Raw genomic sequence first — 16,849 nt, 5'->3', positions numbered from 1 at the left:
TTTAGGACTTCATTTCTTTGAGAGGTCCATCCTTTTTACAAAAGTAAGTCCCCAGGAGTGCACCACACACCCTGTCCCCACTGTAAGTTCCTGGTACCTTACAGAGTCACCAAGAGGCCTCCAGTGTGAACAGCACAGAGATAAAGAATTCTTAACGGAGACAGTTATTCAGATGCTTCATTTTTAGACTCAGCTTTTATAGTTCTTCCAAAATTTAAAAAAAAAAAAAAAAAAAAAAATCCTGGGCCAGGCGTTGGTGGCGCATGCCTTTAATCCCAGCACTCGGGAGTCAGAGCCAGGTAGATCTTTATAAGTTTGAGGCCAGCCTGATCTCCAAAGTGAATTCCAGAAAAGGTGCAAAGCTACACAGAGAAACCCTGTTTCAAAACACAAACAAAAAATCCTGGTGATGTGTTTCCAGAGATCTAACATGGCGGCATAAATGTCCTCTGTGTCTGTCCTATGCTACTGTCCGCAGAGTACGTGCACAGGAGGGGTCAGGGACGGGGGCAGAGAATAGAAAAGGTTATTGCTTTCAAATGATATGTGTTGTCAGTTAGCTGCTTGGAATACATGTCTTACTAAAAGCAATGTGTAATGGTGGGATCTACATGCCAAGCGTGGCAGGAGATGCTACTCAGCTTGGGTGTGCAAGAGAAGTTTGATAGGAGTATTTCAAAGTTTAAGTTTTTTAAAGTCTGAACTTTAAATCTACCATTGTATTTTTGGCGACAGGGTCTCACTACACAGCTCTGGCTAGCCAAGCAACTGGAATATAGACCAGGCTAGCCCTATACTTGCATCAGATCGCCTTGCCTGTGCTTCCCAAGTATCTGGCATTGTAGGCATTTGTACCACGCCCAGCTGCTGGACACTTGTTTCTTGACTGGTCTGTTCACACGGTCCTTGTGAGAATTCTGGGTTAAGATATGGTATCTGTGGTAATTTCAGCTTCAATTTACAGATGTCTGTACAAGGTTTTTTCAGTCATTAGCTGAAAATCAACAATATAAGAGGACAGATGCTTAGTGCCAAGTGGCTCAGTGAGCACAGGAGTTCTGCTGTATCACGTCTTCACTCCTGGTGTGCGCAGGACACTGCTGACTAGCACCTGGGAGGTCACACAGACCCTAGTTCCAGACTTACAAGAATGTAGCATCTCTCGAGGAGTCAAGAATCAAAGAGTAACTATCACAGTATAAACAGGAGATTAAAAACCAGAACGAGCGGTGTCCCGAGTACAAACAAATGCTAAATGGACCAGAACTGTGCCAGCCACCTTCCAGATTATATTGCTACATGTCATAACGTTTTTGTGGTTTTTATAAAGTAACATGAAATCTACCATCCTGCCCATGTTGAAACACTCAGGACAGCAGTGCTAAGTCTAACCACACTGGTGTGAAACAGCCCTACAGGCTCATCCCCTCAGCCTGAAACCCGGTGCTTGTCACCTGGTGACTGCATTGCACACACAGCCCTGCCCCACAGAGACCACCTCTGTACTCCCTTTTTCCTACAAGACTGGCTAACTTGAGGTATTTCTGATGGGTCGAATCCTACCAAAATTTGTCACTGTTTTATAACTGGCTTATTCGGAGCACCACACTGTTCCCAGGGTTCACCTTTCTCTTTTGCAGTTGCTTCATCTGTCATAAACATACCACCTAGTCCTTATCCACTCTCTGTGGATGGACGGCGGGCTGCTTCTATGTTGTGGCCATTGCCAATGATGCTGCTGTGAACAGGTGTGAGCAGCTGCCTCTTCATGATCAGATTTTTGGCTCTCTGGAGCATAGTCTACCCTCCCAAAGTGAGATTACAGGATCTGAATTTTCTGAAGAGCGGCCACTCTGCTCCCCAACAGCTGTACCAATCCCAGCAGCAGTGAACAAAGGCCCCAGTTTCCGCACATCCTAATGCGTGTGAGGTGGTATCTCCTCAAAACTTCAATTCATATTTCTCAAATAATCAGTGATGCTCTAGGATGTTTACCAGACAGTTTGAGAAAATGGGGATGTCAGCAAGGACCTGTTTTTCTAGCATGACAGACACACTCCATGAGGAGGAATTTGCAGGGCCATGGTGAACACAGCAGGCCTATCTGGGGTACCGCATGATACCCCACAGGGGTATCATGATTACAGATTCACAGAACAATGTGGTAGTGAAAGAATAACCCAGAACTCGTCCCTATCGGATGCATACCACTGACATTTCTCACACCCCAGTTTCTGCACTTTTACCCGTCCATGGGACTGACAGGTTTTGGTCTTGAGTGGTCTAGTGGCACAGCCTACAATCTTACCCCTCAGAAGTTTGAAGCAGGAACACTAAGGTCAAGGCCAGCCCGGTCTACACAGCAAGCCATACTGAGGAAGGGGTCTTATCTCTTCATGCTCTAAAACAGCAGCAGCAGAAAACACAGTCACTGAGCCATACAGTGAGGTGTCAGCAGGAACTAGCCTACCCAGTTTTCAAATGATTTGCAAAATCAATTTTAACTTTAACTTAAAATTAAAAAAAAAAAAAAAAAAAAGTGGAAGTTACAGAGGCAGGTGGCGGCGGTGGCACATGTCTTTAGTCCTAGCACTCAGGAGGCAGAGGCAGGCGGATCTCCGTGAGTTTACAAAGCAAGTTCCAGGACAGCCAGAGCTGTTACACAGAGAAACCCTGTCTCGAAGAGTGTGTGTGTGTGGGGGGGGAGTAGTTACATGTGTAGAGTGAATTATATCCCCCCAAATAAAACCCCCAACAGGACCAGACTAGGAAACGACTTCAACGCAATCAAAGTAGGCCATGGGACTTCCCTTAAAACGGCTGTGTTCTCAGTTAAAAGGGGCAAGAGACAGCAGCATGAAAACCTTGTGGGGATGAAGGGGGAGATCAGGGAGATGACTCTCTGGAAATTAGTTAAGGCAAAAATATGTGAGGAAACAACTTGAGAAAGGAGGCCCACAAGATGGCTGGGCAGGCCAAGGCGCAGCAGACAGAACCCATGAAGGACAGAACTGACCCTGCAAGTTATGCTCTTACCTCTACACAAGTGGTCTGATGAGAATGGACTCATGGGCTCAGACATTTGAGTGCTTGGACACCAGGGAGCGGACCTGCTTGGGAAGGATAAGGAGGTGTGGCCTTGCTGGAGAAAGTTCGTCACTGGGGATGGACTTTAAGGCTTCAAGAGCCCAAGCGAAGCCCAGTGTCTCTCTCTGCCTGCCAATCAGATATAAGCTCTCAGCCCCATGCCCGCCTGCCATCATGGTAATGCTTCCCACCATGATGATCACAGACTAGCTCTATGAAACTGGAAGAAAGCTCCCAACTGAATTTCTTTTGAGAGTGGCTTTGGCCATGTGTCTCTTCACAATAGAACAGCAACCAAGACATAGATTAACACACACACACACACACACACACGCACACACGCACACACGCACACACGCGCACACACACACCCCACACACACGCGCACAGGCGCACAAGCGCACACAGGCACACACACACAGGCACACATACATGCTCATGCATAGTAATAATTGTTTTCTGTTTTGTTTTTAATTTATTTTTTTCTTTATTAATTTATTTTTCCCAGCCCAATCACAGTTTCTCCCCTGCCTCCTCCCAGTCTCTAACCTCAACCTCTGATACCATCCCCTGCATCCACTCTGCAGAAAAGGGCAGGCCTCCCATGTGTATCAGCCAGCCATGGCATATCAAGTTGCAGGCACCTCCTCTATTATGGATAGAGGAGGCAATCCAGTGGGAGGGAAGGGTCCCAAATGCAGGTAACAGAGTCAGAGACAGCCCCTGCTCCCACTGTTAGAAACCCCACAAGAAGACCAAGCTATACAATTATAACATGTGCAGAGGGCCTAGGTTAGTCCCACACGAGGTCTCCGATTCAGTCCTTGTGAGCTCTTATGAGCCCAGGTTAGTTGATTCTGGGGGTTTTCTTGTAGTGTCCTTGACCCCACTCTGGCTCCCATAATCCTTGCTCACCCTCACCCTCACCCACAGGATTCCCCTGCTCTGCCTAATGTGTGGCTGTGGGTCTGCATCTGCTTCTATCAGTTTCTGGGTAAAGCCTCAATAATACATTTTTATAAGAACTTGAGAAAGGAGTTTGGTGACCTGGTCACTGTGTTAAGTGCTTGCCAGAAAGTCTGAGTTTGAGTTTGAAGCACATAAAGGTGAAACGATTAAATAAATAAATAAATAAATAAATAAATAAATAATAAATAAATAAATAAATAAAGCCAAAAATAAAAATCCATCGCCCCTCCAAAAACAAACAAAAAACCCGTAAACTTGAGAAAGGAAGAAGGAAGTGTTTTATGTTTCAGCACAGAGTTTGATGGTGCAGTTCATCACAGCAGAGCAGACATAGCAGGAGCATGAGACACTGTCATTTTACAGCCACAGTCAGGAGACATGGTGCTCTCAGCTTGTGTTTCCCTTTCTATTCGGTTCAGGACCCCACACCACAGAAGGGAGCTGCCCACAGTCAGGACTGGCCTTCCCACCTCATTTATAAACAGCTCTGGAAACCTCTTCACAGACATAACCAGAGGTGGGTCTCCTGGGTGATTCCAAATGCAGCCAAGATTAACCACGGCAGCCAGCAAAGCCTCAGATGGGTGATTCGAAACACAGTCAAGATTAACCATGGCAGCCAGCAAAGCCTCGGAAGCCGAGAAGCATGGGGTGCGTTCCTCCCAGGGAGGAGCCCATACCGAGGACTCGTGCAGAATGCTGGTCTGCAGCACTGAAGCCGTCGGTTTGGTGACACTTGGTATTAGCAGCCACAGACTAATTAATACATGATCCATTCACCAAGGCCAAATTAAGCCACTACTCCACTGATGTGCCAGAGAAAAGGGACCTCAACTCAAGCCTCACCTCAATGCCACCCTGGACGTGGTGCCAGAAGGGTCCTGTGGATGGAGGACACAGAGAAAGGGTCCTTGTTTTCCATCTAGTACCCTGTGTCCTGCCAAACAATGCCCAGAATAAAACCAACTCTTCTAGGTCCGTAAGGACAGCATTTCTGAGCCAGACTAAAGGGCAACAAAGTGTGGCAGCAAAGCACTGTGGCGCGTACCCACTGATCGGCTCTCCCTCTAAGCAGCCCTGGATTGGCAGGAGGCTAGAGGGAGCTCTGCTGGCAGCACCTTGGGTTCTACTGGAGAAAATCAGAGCTTTATTTGGAGCCTGTACGCTCCTTTCAGAGCTTTCAAAGAGGAGCCAGACAGAAGGCAAGAATGGAAAGGTCCGCCTAGCAGAAACTGTCCCGAAAAACAGGAAGAAAGGAAAGTTCATGAAGACAACAATGGCGTCAGTGACTAGGTCCATGTTATATAAATTTCCTAAGAGACTGAAACATTCCACCTGCAGGGAAGCTCCTTAAACAGGAAGCTAAACAACTCAAAATTGCTGCAGGAAGTTCCCGAAACGGACCAGATTCACTAGGCCCCTCCCCGCCAGAAAAAGAAGCTGAAGACAGCTTAAAAAGGTTCCATGTCTGAGACCAGCTGGGCTGCCTAGAGGAGCTTTAGGCCAACTGAGGCACCTGAAAGGGACACTCTCCAACCTGTTGAGCTGCCCATAGACTGCAGTATGCTCCAGGCTCCCAGCTTTTGTTAGGGGTCACCCATGCTAAGGTGGCTTGGGTGATGCGGCTGTCTTTCAGTCTGTAAGTAACCCCATATTCTGAGTAACCCCAATAAACTCATAGCACACCAGGCTGGACTTTAGTGGTATCTGTATGTGTACTCTGGTCTGTCATGGGTTTCCTATCCGGGGTGAGTAGACTGTGTGCCTTGTCTCTCCAGGAAGTGCTGTCACATAGCCCTCTTCAGTCAGTGAGGGTTGACTGAACCACAAAGTGTCAACAGCTTGATCATGTGCTCAACACACGGAAGGAAACTGGTGTCTTTGTTCTAAAATCTACCTGGACTCAATGAGCTGTGACAGAGACAGAACCTGAATTAACAGAAGGCAAACAGCTTTCCTCAGCCTGTGTCATGAAACCAGAGATCCCTCCTACCACTTCTAATAATTCATGTCTTGTAGGTGCTCGCAAGAATAATTCCACCGAGTGACAATGATGACACCATTCAGAACGGTATCCGAGTCTGTTTCAGTGTCTTTACTCAGCACACGCTGTAGTTACTAAGGAAAATGTCCTCTCTCATTAACTGAATCTTACTACTAACATGGGGCACAAACAAGCATGTTCCCAAGAGTCACGGGCGTTACACGAACAAAAGGTGTGTTCTGTTGGTCCTGACCAGTGAGACGGGACCTGCAGATGAAGATTAACCAGAGAGGTCCTCAGCGTTCTGTGGGTTAGTTTGCTCTCTGTTGCCATGATAAACACAGGGTCAAAAACCACGCAGGGAGGAAAGGGTTCACTTGGCTCACAGGTTAGGCTCCAGCATCGAGGGAAGCCAGAGCTGGCACACGGCACAGGAAGCTGAGAGAGGAACTGGAGAAGAGGCCGCAGAGGAGCACCGCTTACTGGTCCACTCAGCCTCGTTTCTTATGTAGCCCAGGACAGCTTGCCCAGGGGTGCCACTCATCACAGTGGACCAGGCCCTCTCACATCCACCATCAGTCATGAAAATGCCTCCTGCGTCTGCCCACAGACCAACCTGATGGAGCCGTTCCTTAACGGACATTCTCTCTTCCAGGGGACCCTGGTTTGCATCAAGTTGGCAAAGGCCACCAGCACATTCTATGAGGCATTCTTGGTCTCCTCCTGAGTGATCATGTCCTGTTAGCCACTGTCCCACAGCAGGACTGCTCAACTCAGCTCCTCTGTTTTGAGGCTTCTGGCTGGAGGTCAGTGGACAGTAGGCATAGGGGGGCTAGAAAGAGGGGCTGGTTCACCCATCTTCCCATTCCCAGTGTGAGTCAAGTGTACACCGTTGGAGCTACCCAGCTGACAGGGCCCTGTGATGACATTAGAGACAACTGCTCCAGCTGTCAAGGAGGTTTCTCCTTTTCAGGGCTTGTGACTGCCTGGAAACTCTGAAAACACTCTTCTAGTGTATCCAGATCAAAGGTTATTGAAATTTCACCATCCTTCTATTTGTTGACAGAAATCCACACAGATGAGCCACCATATCCTATGTTATAGCCCATATTTCAAGTGAATTCCATTGAAATTACATGATAAGCTACGCAATACAAACCATGGACAGAATTCTTGGAAAGTACTGCATTGAAGCATTTCCATCACGGTCTTCGCTCAAGTGTGACAAGCTAAAGTCAGTCATTTCTGGGATGATGAGGATATTTAAAAGGATTAAACTAAAAAGCATGTTGGAACTTAGTAACCAACCTCTATTCGCTATGTGTAGTATCATTTCTATAATCAGAAGGCTGAGGCAGGAGAGACAGGCATTCAAGGTCAGCATGGACTGTAGAGTGTGACTTTCCCTCAAAATAATTTAGTAATAATCCTAGGGATGCTAGAGAGATGGCTCAGTTCTTACAGTGCTACCCACAAAAGCATTAGGGCCCCAGTTCAAGCTACATAAAAGCCAGGCACAATTATACAGGTCTGCAATCCGGGCACCACACAGGTAGAGACAGAGGACCCCAGGATATGCGCGCGCGCGCGCGCACACACACACACACACACACACACACACACACACACACACACAACACAGCCTCTTATTGACCTCAGCAGTGTTCCTAACATGTACCCATTAAAAGCAGACAATTTCTCATATGACATTTGTCCTTGGTGACCTCATGGAGCCACCTAAGCTGTAAACTTACGGTCTATACACCTGTGGGCTCCATGTAGCGGAGACCCCATCCATGTAGTCTTTCAATTCCACCCCTCCAGGATTTCTCTCATTTCAGCTTCCTGACATTCCATCTTAAACTTGGCCCTTATTAGTTATCACCACACTGCACAACTGGCTAATAACTGCCATGGCCATCCTCCCACAGACACAGGACCTTCCTCTGGTACAACTGATAGGCTGTATCATCCCTGTAGCGCCTCTGACCTCCAACCACAGGTAGAGTGCAGAATGAAGTATGGAGCCCCAGGGTGGGACTCTGGCTCCCCCATCTCCTTCTCACCCCACCCCAACGTATGTTCCCCCTTGCAGACTTCACAGACAAGCTGAAGGGAAAACAACTGTTCTTTTCACATCACCTAAAGGAAGATATTTGCCAGAGGCCTATGCCAGCTCACCGCCTACTCATAAATGATGTCTGTCCTTTCCACAAAGGCTGGTTGTTATTTTTCTTCACATTCTTATCACTGGCAGCACCTTGCCTCTCGTGTCGATAAACACGTGTGGAACCCAGATTATGTTTCCAAGGTCACAGTCCATAAATAAAACCAGAGCCACAGAATCCCATTGTGGATATCTGGTCCAACTTCCTGTCCATATAGAGGAGGAAACACAATCCTAAGCTTGTGTAAAGCTCTTGCACACAATTTCAAAGTCAATGAGGGCTTTTAGAATTGTTCTTTTCCACGATCAATCTATCCACAGAAAACTCAAAACTTGAGGAAATCATTCTATATCCTCTAGGATTTATAGCCACCACGCCCAACTCAACTGTTCAAAGTAATAAAAATAAGCACATGATAAAACCTGGCTGGATGGAACAGTCCAACTTGTACGCACCTGCCTTCCTATCTGTAATCAAAGATAAGAGCATCCCCCTTCAACGCATGCACAAAACCCACACTGTGATAGAGATCTCAGAATCCTAAGACTGTCTTTGATATGTTTGTCCCATCTACACGAGACATGCAGGGACCTTGTCAGATACCCAACTCTAGGAAAATGGACATGTCTTGGGACTCGGAAAATAAGAGAGACCAAGAAATCAACAAAGCAAAATTATATGTTAAGTTCTAAGAAAAAAAATCCGTTTTATTTTTTTTTTTCTCTTATTGTTTTTTGAAACAATTTGTTATGCAGCTCAGGTAGGTCTAGGTCGGCTAGGCTGGCCTCAGAATCATGGCAACCTTCCTACCTCAGCCTCATGTGGGTTGGGAGTACTGCCTCTGTGTGTGTGTGTGTGTGTGTACGTGCTCCACGACCCGCAGCTCCCCCTTGATTTTCACAGGGACCCTGCAGTGGGTCCACCACACAGCCGTCCACCTGCTCAGCAGAAACAGGGCTTCAGGCACACTTGTGTCGCACAGATCTTCAGAAGACCAACAGGACATGTGACTGACTAGTTCAGGTAAACACTAGCACCCATCTAAAGAAAGTCCCAGGCTGGTGTGGGGCTCCCGGGAAGAGGCGTGACCCCTGACACAGCATGCCAGTGTTTATCTTTCATGTGCTTTCTTTTTTCCATCTGACCCAGGCAGCGACTCTGAAATAAGGGCCTCCACCAGGCTCCAGAATGAGCGTGAAATGCCAGGAGCGGGCTCACCATCCTGAGAGCAGCGTGTGGTGTGGGCTCTGCCACACCATTTTCCACAAGATCCTCCATTTTAGCTCCACACTCAGTCCTGAAGTCAACTTCCTTGTGGAGATGTGAAAAGCCACACAGCTGGTGAGTAATGCCAAGTCAGGACCCAGGGGCCTCCACATCCCTCTTTCCCAGTTTTCTTAGCTGTAACTATGAAATTTTATTATTTCCACTTAAAGGAAGAAGGAAAAAAAAAAACAACTTCTCAAACTTCCTACTGTGGCCCACTTAAATGTCAGGAATGGACGTTCTTAATTACCATCTATTCTTTTTATTTGTCAGGTTCTGAGTAATTATTTTTAGGGAGAAAATAGCAAACAGCTGTTCGAACACAGCTACATCATCTCTGAGCCGCGTAACCGGCTTTGATCACTAGGGTAACTAAAACCGAAAGGCGAGCTCACAAGCAGTGCAGGCCCACGTTTAAATTCGGCTCTCTGCATCTAAGGAGTCAGGAGGGAAGGTTAACAGTAGTTATCTGGAATGATTTATGAAAAAAAGAAAAACATTTTTTTTAACTCCATTAAAATAGCCTTTCAATTTAACCTCAGGAGGCTAGACCCAGACAGGCCCCATTCATCATCCTAAGTTAAATAACGCACAGAAATGCCCAGGCCAACCAGAGTGGGCTTCAGTACGAGTTCAGAAAGTTGGCTAAAGAGCCAAGAGCAACATGGATCAGGAGAAAGAAACAGCTGGCTTGTTTTTAAGAGCCCAATGGACATGTGAAACTCCCTACACTTGTTCTCACCAAGGGCTGATGCTTAAGAGGCAGCATGTGCTCTGGGCCAAGGCTTCAAATAGCCAATTAAATTTTATGTAGGTCTATCCTGCTCCTCCAGGAGAGCCAGAAACTCGGCCAAGCCTGGGGACGAGCTTCCCAGCACAGGTGTACTTCATCTCTCGGAGGGGAGCAGGGGACTAGCAGGCTTACCAGGGCTTGTCCAACAGGACTCATTCCCTAAGATGGCCAAGAGAGAAATGGGAAATGGGAACCCCATTAAATCCAAAACGGACAAAGACCCATCTAATGTTTAGCCTGGGCTCTTCTTGGCAAAACCCATAGGGTCACAATGACAAGACACAGGGTGTTCTAAGAGGGCAAACAGAGGCCAAGGATCAGGAAGATGGCTATAAAATCCTGCCTGCCACCACCAAGCCTTTTTCCTGAGCCAGAGAGCAAAGAACAAGCCTCCATTGAGGATCTGCCCAGGTTCTGTGAGGGTCAGAGCAATGAAAAACCTGTTTCATCTCAAAGGTAATAAAATGAAAGCCCTGTTTAATCATGGAAGGCCTGACTTTAGAATGTTCCTAATGAGAACTCCAAAATAGCTTGGGCAATTTTACTACCCACAAAAAAAGTAGAAAATTCAATGTAGTCTTTTCTATGATATCAAAGGAACATGTAAAGGCTCCTCTCCAGCTTCAACAAACATGTTGGGTTTTCTTTACCAGCAAGGTGTTACTAGGAAAAATATGTGATTTATTTTGAATTCCTATCTCCCACTGCCAAGGGGTTCAATGAGCTTCAGGGTAACCACCCCATACCCCTAAAGCTCCTGATACCCTGTAACTGTTATGCTGTGGCACTCACTAGGTATACAGTGATGACTGCATCTAATCAGACTTTGGGCATTTTCTTTGCTTTAATACCACCCAGGGAGAGGTGGCTCAGACCTCCATCTCAGAAGTGAGACAGGAAGATTTATTTGAGACTAACTTGGGTTATAGAGCTAGACTCTGTCTCAAAAACAAACAAAAAGAACCAATAACAACAACAATCCCCACAGTGTTACCGTCTTATTAGAGAATTCCAGAATACAGTCACAAAAAGTTGATGTATCCACAAGGAGGTCAACACAGCATCCCAACTTCCAAAAGACAGATAAGGAAACAGAGTCTGATTCCAGGGATGCAGAGACTCCTTGTCAGAGTCAGATGGGAGCCAGAGATTTCCAGGCTAATTAGAGGGAAGGCCAGACACTGTGAAGGAAGAACATTGCCTTCCGATGGAGCTTGACCATTTTGGGATTTTGATAAATGAGTTAGGTGGGGAATGGGGATGATAACTAAACAGCCCAGACTAGAATGTGGAGGGTCTTGTGGGGGGATGACCAGCTGAAATAGGGGCCTCCCGATAGATTAAGCTAGACCTAAAGAAGCAAGATGAGGCAGATCTGTGAATCAATGCTACCCTGGCCTAAGCAGTGAGATACCAGGCTAATCACAGCAGCACAGTGAAATACCGTCTCTAAAAGACCAGACAGGGTTCGACCAGTGTGAGCGAAAGGGTCCTGTGCCCTGGAGGCCAGTGCCACCTGGCTTTGATGTGAACCCGAGAAAGCACCGATGGTGAATTCCCTCATCTTTATGCTGGGCTGGCACCCAGTGCTTCCCAGAACTGCTGTGAGAGTCCAAGACCAGGAAGCTACAGAGCTGCTTCTTCGTGTGTAGATGAGAAAGCGATGCCACAGCTGGTGAGCAATGTCCATCAGGACCCAAGGGCGGGTCTGCTGCAGGCTGTGAGAAAGAAAGCCTTGCCGACAAGGTGCTCCCACACTACTGCCACATTTAATCAGGCAAACAAGTCTCGTTTTTCCACGATCTGCTAATGCAGAAGCTGAAGTGAAGGCCAGTGGCTCAGAAGTGTTAGGAGGGAGGGGCTCCTACCTCCAGTAGACCCTCAGGCCGGGGCCCTGCCTTCTCCCAGGATTCCCAGGAGTCAAGATAGTCACACTTAGTCTGGCAGGCAAAGGAGGCAAGCCACACCAACTTTGAGAGCCACATAGACAGCTTTAAGGAAATCAAGAAGATGCAAACAGAGGTAAGACCCAGTGTGATTTCCTGCCCTGACTACTGGAGAGGCTGCATTCTGTCCACTGCCCGTACCACCATGCCTGCCAACCCCCAAAAGGCACGCAGCATCTTCTCACCACCTGCTGGATTTTCCTTAGTGCTACCAGGCCTGCTCAAGGGGTAAGACCAGGCAGGCTCTACATCCTCTTTGGCTCTCCCCAGAAATTCCTACAGTGTCCAGCTAAGGAGGAGCTAAACACGGGGAGAAGAGGACATCTTCCTCTCCAGCCATCCTCCCTGGTGGAGCAGTGTTTATTTACCAGAGGGGTCAGGAGAACCAGACACATAAAACCTTCTCAGGGACCTTCACAGGAGGTAGCCTGATGGGGGAAGGGAGCTCCATGCTTCATGTGTGATTGAGGCTTTCCAAGGCCTGGGACCCACTGTGCTTTATAAACTCCATAAGAGGAGAAAGCTGTGTTCTCGAACAGTGAGGTGTGGCTTATTTGCATGGTGTTTTCAACATCAAGATGATAAAATTCCTATAAACGTTGGTTTTGAACTTTCCACTGTGTAGAGGAAGTACCTAAAAAGTTGTCCAAGTCCAACACTAAATTAGAGGCTCACCCAGCTAGCCTCGAGTGGAAAAAAACCAATGTCTACTGCCCTGCTTCCCAAAAGGCTCAATTCTTCATTAAAATTTTTCTAAAGGCAAGAGAAAAAAAAGATGAAAACCACCATGAAGAATATGGTTTGTGTCCTTGTGAAGGAGGAGCTGGTCAGGGAGCTTGCATTTAAAATGAATGCTTTGCTGGCATCTGAATTTTAACATAATAGTAAGAATAGGCCCAGGAGACTCGATCCCCAGGGAAAGACAGGGTTCACTGAAGACAGACCCCCCTTAGGAAGTTGCAGAAACTTCTGGCTTCATGCCCTGCTCATTTGCTGGACAAATGCTTGTGTGCAATGAGAATATGTTCACTAGGATGCCCCATCTTGCCCCTATGGGAGAGGAGGACTCTTCCAGGGTCAGATGGCCTTGGTAAGCTCTTAGCAAAACGCTTTGAAGCAAAGAGAGTAAAGTAACTATGGGGAGCTGGTCTGGTTTCTGCAATCCTGAAGCCACTGTCCTTCCTTCCTTCACATCCTTGGAACAACTGAACCACCACAAAGCCTTGATGGCGTCCAGCTGTGGGGTGGCCTGGACTCTAGCTATTCTTAAAGAGCACAAGGCAGAGATTTAGAATCTGCTCCAGCCAGGGACATGCTGATATCCATCTGCCTTTCTACAGCCAGTTTAAGGAAAACATCTGTTGCCCGTGGGCTGAGGAGGTACATCCGAACCCAAATAGAAAAAGACAAATAAAATATGAGTGGAAGAGACATGTTAAAACTACTAAACTCTAATTGTAAAATAAATTCACTGTAGCATTCCATTGGCAAACACTTAATAACCACCAATCATCTATCTGCCCAGAAACATGGGGGTGGGGGTGGGGGGGCATGGAGATCAGAAACCAGATCCCTATCCCGAGAAGCTAGAAGCCAGCAGCCAGCGGCAAAGGCATAGAAATGCCACAAATCCTATTAAACTCCCAATGTGCACCCAAACACTGTAGATCTTATGCGAATCATTTTCTTTAATCATGAAACATGAAGTGTTACTTACTGTTGCCTCACTCCAAGGATTTGAAAGCAGGTACTCAGAAAGTTGCCCAAGAGAAACAAACAAGTATCATAGGAGAAAGTGGAATTTTCACCCCAGGCCCTGTGGTTCCACCTTGACAAGGATACAAAGAAGTCTGGAAAGGGGGGGGGGGGGGTTGTGTGTGTGGGAACCAGCCACTGCCTAAGGCACTAGGCTGTTGAGGGAACACAAGAGTTTCAGGAGAGATGGAATGAAAAGAAGGGTTAAACATGGAAAGAACAGCTCTATCAAAAATTATGAAGGTAAATACTTGTGTGTATGCATGTGCATGCATGTACACGCATGTGTGTGAAGGCCAGAGAACAACCTCAGGATGTTCCTCTGGTGTCATCTACCTTTATTTTGAGACAGGATCTCTCACTGGCCAGGAACTGACCAAACAGGTTAGGGTGGATGACCAGTGAGCCCAAAGGAGTCACTTGTCTCCAAGTCCTCAACTCTGAGAGGGCGAGTCCACACTGCCAAGACAGGCTTTTGTTTTTGTTTTTAAACATGGGTTCTGGAAATCCAAATCAGGTCTTGTGCTTGTATTTGAACAGCTCAGCTGTTGCTCCAGCCCCCCATGAAAAAATTTTAAAAGACAAAAATACAATTCTATTGCTACATAGTGTCTACACAGTTTCTACTTGGATGGTAGCTTGGTATGGAGTGGTGACCTTTGCTTTGTGTTAAGAACCACAGTGGAATACAGTACAGAGATCCCTCAGCCTGTGCACACACCTGATAGCGCCTCTACCTCAGCCTGCACAGGAACACCATTTCACAGAGAGCATTGCTGGAGCCTGGCCTCCTAACAGGACCAAAGAGGAGAGAGAAATGAATACTTCACCAAACCAGTCTGGCAAGGCAGAGAGAATACTGGAGGAGGGAAAAAGGGGCCATGTGTTCCAGAAGGCAGAACTCTCAGCGGGTGGCAGGTGCTTTCCCAACGTAGTCTACAATCCCAGAAAGTAGCAGTGGCTTTGTTCACTGGAATATGAAGTCCTAAGCCAAGTCCTTGAAAGATGAATTCCTCAGCAAGAAAATTAAAAAGGTACAAAGGCCGTTTGCAATGTGAGATAAAATTGGTGGTTTTAAGCCATTCTGAGCTTTATCTTTCCCTGAGACACTTAAATTCACTCCCTGAACAATGTTCTGTGAAATAAATATAATTTACTGAATCATATCCCATAAATGATTAAATGATAGGTTACCACTGTTAATGCTGACTATTAAGTTTCAGACACTCTAGCCAACAGAAATAATGAACGGATCGCCTCCACTTTAGAAACAGGTGTGTTCCAAAAGGCTCTCTGGGTTGGTTGCTAGGAGTCAAGACTGATTTCTTCCCCTACAATCAACGGTCAACATAGAGGCAAGTAGCCAAGAGAGAACACTAAAATATGACGCATGGAGTATGCTGAGGGGTCTCTGGCTGGTCAAGGTTAAGAAGTGCAGTCTCTGTTCCAGGGACCTCAACAGGTTACACCCCCATAATTGGCATGGCGCCTTAGTCTTAAGCATGAGGCTGGGAAGTAACTGAGGCAGCGCTCTCAATGAACAACATGGGGCACTGGGGCTCTGACCAAGAGCAGCGGAGGAGAGCGGTTACACCCACAGACCCTTTCCTGGGGGGGGGGGGGGGGGGGGGGGCAGTGCTCTTGTTTCTACAGCTGCCACAGGGAAAGTCTGGGCCAAGAGTTTCTAAGCTCTCCATACAGGAAGGCCATGAGCTCACTTGCTCCCAATTTCCTCATGTCAGGATGATGTTACATGGGCCCAACACACACACACACACACACACACACACACACACACACACACACACACACACCAGTGAGAGAACTGCATGTGATAACAGATTAAACTGCAACCCACTGAGAGCACCATCCTTCCCTCCAACACCAAAGTTAACATATACATATCTTTAGATGTAGTTATAACACATAATATATGTTCATCAGTTATACTTTATACACACACACACACACACACACACACACACGCACGCTATATAGAATATATAAAACACACATACACACATGATGACATCTATTTGTGTCTGGGAAGTCAGAGTAAAACTATATGTACAGCTGGCTCATGTACAGATCTGAAAAAGATCCCTCAGGACCTGAACAGGAGAGAGGTGCCTGAGCACACAGACCCTCTCCATACATCTCAGGTCACTGGGCCACTGATGACCTTCCCAGTGCCTGCTGGGAATGAAGAGGTACTCATCATGTCCCTGGGCCATCAGTGACCTTCCCATTTCTAGATGCCCACACCCTTGGACAAACCCCTGGCTTACTGGAACTTCAAAGGTCTCCTGGGTGTCATCCAGCATCTGGATTTTGACAGTCATGAGTTTTCCTGAAGGTGTAGGTGGCGGTTTCTGTCCTCGTTCCAAGGTGCTGATCCCCGAATTCTCTGGGGCCCCCAGACGTGATGCTGGGGTGGGCTTCTGCTCTATTTCTCCCATGATGAAAGTAGCTTATATGATATCTGCAGGAAATGACAAGAGAGATGTATCAGAAGAAAGGAGTCCTCTAAAACTACCCCGGTAATTCTTGCAGGATCTCTTCTTGCTTTGAGACTCTACACCAGGTAAAGGAGCCTTCCATGCATTCTCCACACAGGAACCACATACAGCAGCCTCCAGTGTACCTGCTTGAAATGTCACATTTAGGCATTCAAATCTTTATTCTTACTGTCCATTTGCATTTTGGCATACTGAATATCTTATTCTTTTCTAGCCTCGTGGTCAGCTCCTAATTATTCATACCATAGACTCTATCATTCTGTGTCTCCAATCACCAGCTCGACTTTTCACACCTTTAAAGTCGGGTGGGAAGATACAGACAGGACCTGGGCTCTGTCATTAAAACCCACTAATTATCTTGT

General features: G+C 46.8%; 1 protein-coding gene across 4 annotated transcripts in view; it reads right to left on the bottom strand.

Moving 5' to 3' along the window:
* Nucleotides 1-16,849, bottom strand: part of Farp1 (FERM, ARH/RhoGEF and pleckstrin domain protein 1) — a 266,129-nt gene that overhangs the window by 186,840 nt on the left and 62,440 nt on the right. For all 4 annotated transcript variants that reach the window (XM_036199556.1, XM_036199554.1, XM_036199558.1 and 1 more), the window contains exon 2: nucleotides 16,257-16,450. In XM_036199556.1, coding sequence (XP_036055449.1) covers nucleotides 16,257-16,427 — 171 coding nt within the window. In that variant the 5' untranslated portion in view covers nucleotides 16,428-16,450. The remainder of the gene's footprint in view (nucleotides 1-16,256; nucleotides 16,451-16,849) is intronic.

This window comes from Onychomys torridus, chromosome 9, assembly GCF_903995425.1.
Source record: "Onychomys torridus chromosome 9, mOncTor1.1, whole genome shotgun sequence".
Classification (NCBI taxonomy): domain Eukaryota; kingdom Metazoa; phylum Chordata; class Mammalia; order Rodentia; family Cricetidae; genus Onychomys; species Onychomys torridus.
Note: the sequence above shows the minus strand (reverse complement) of the source record. Positions and strands in the feature narration are given on the sequence as shown.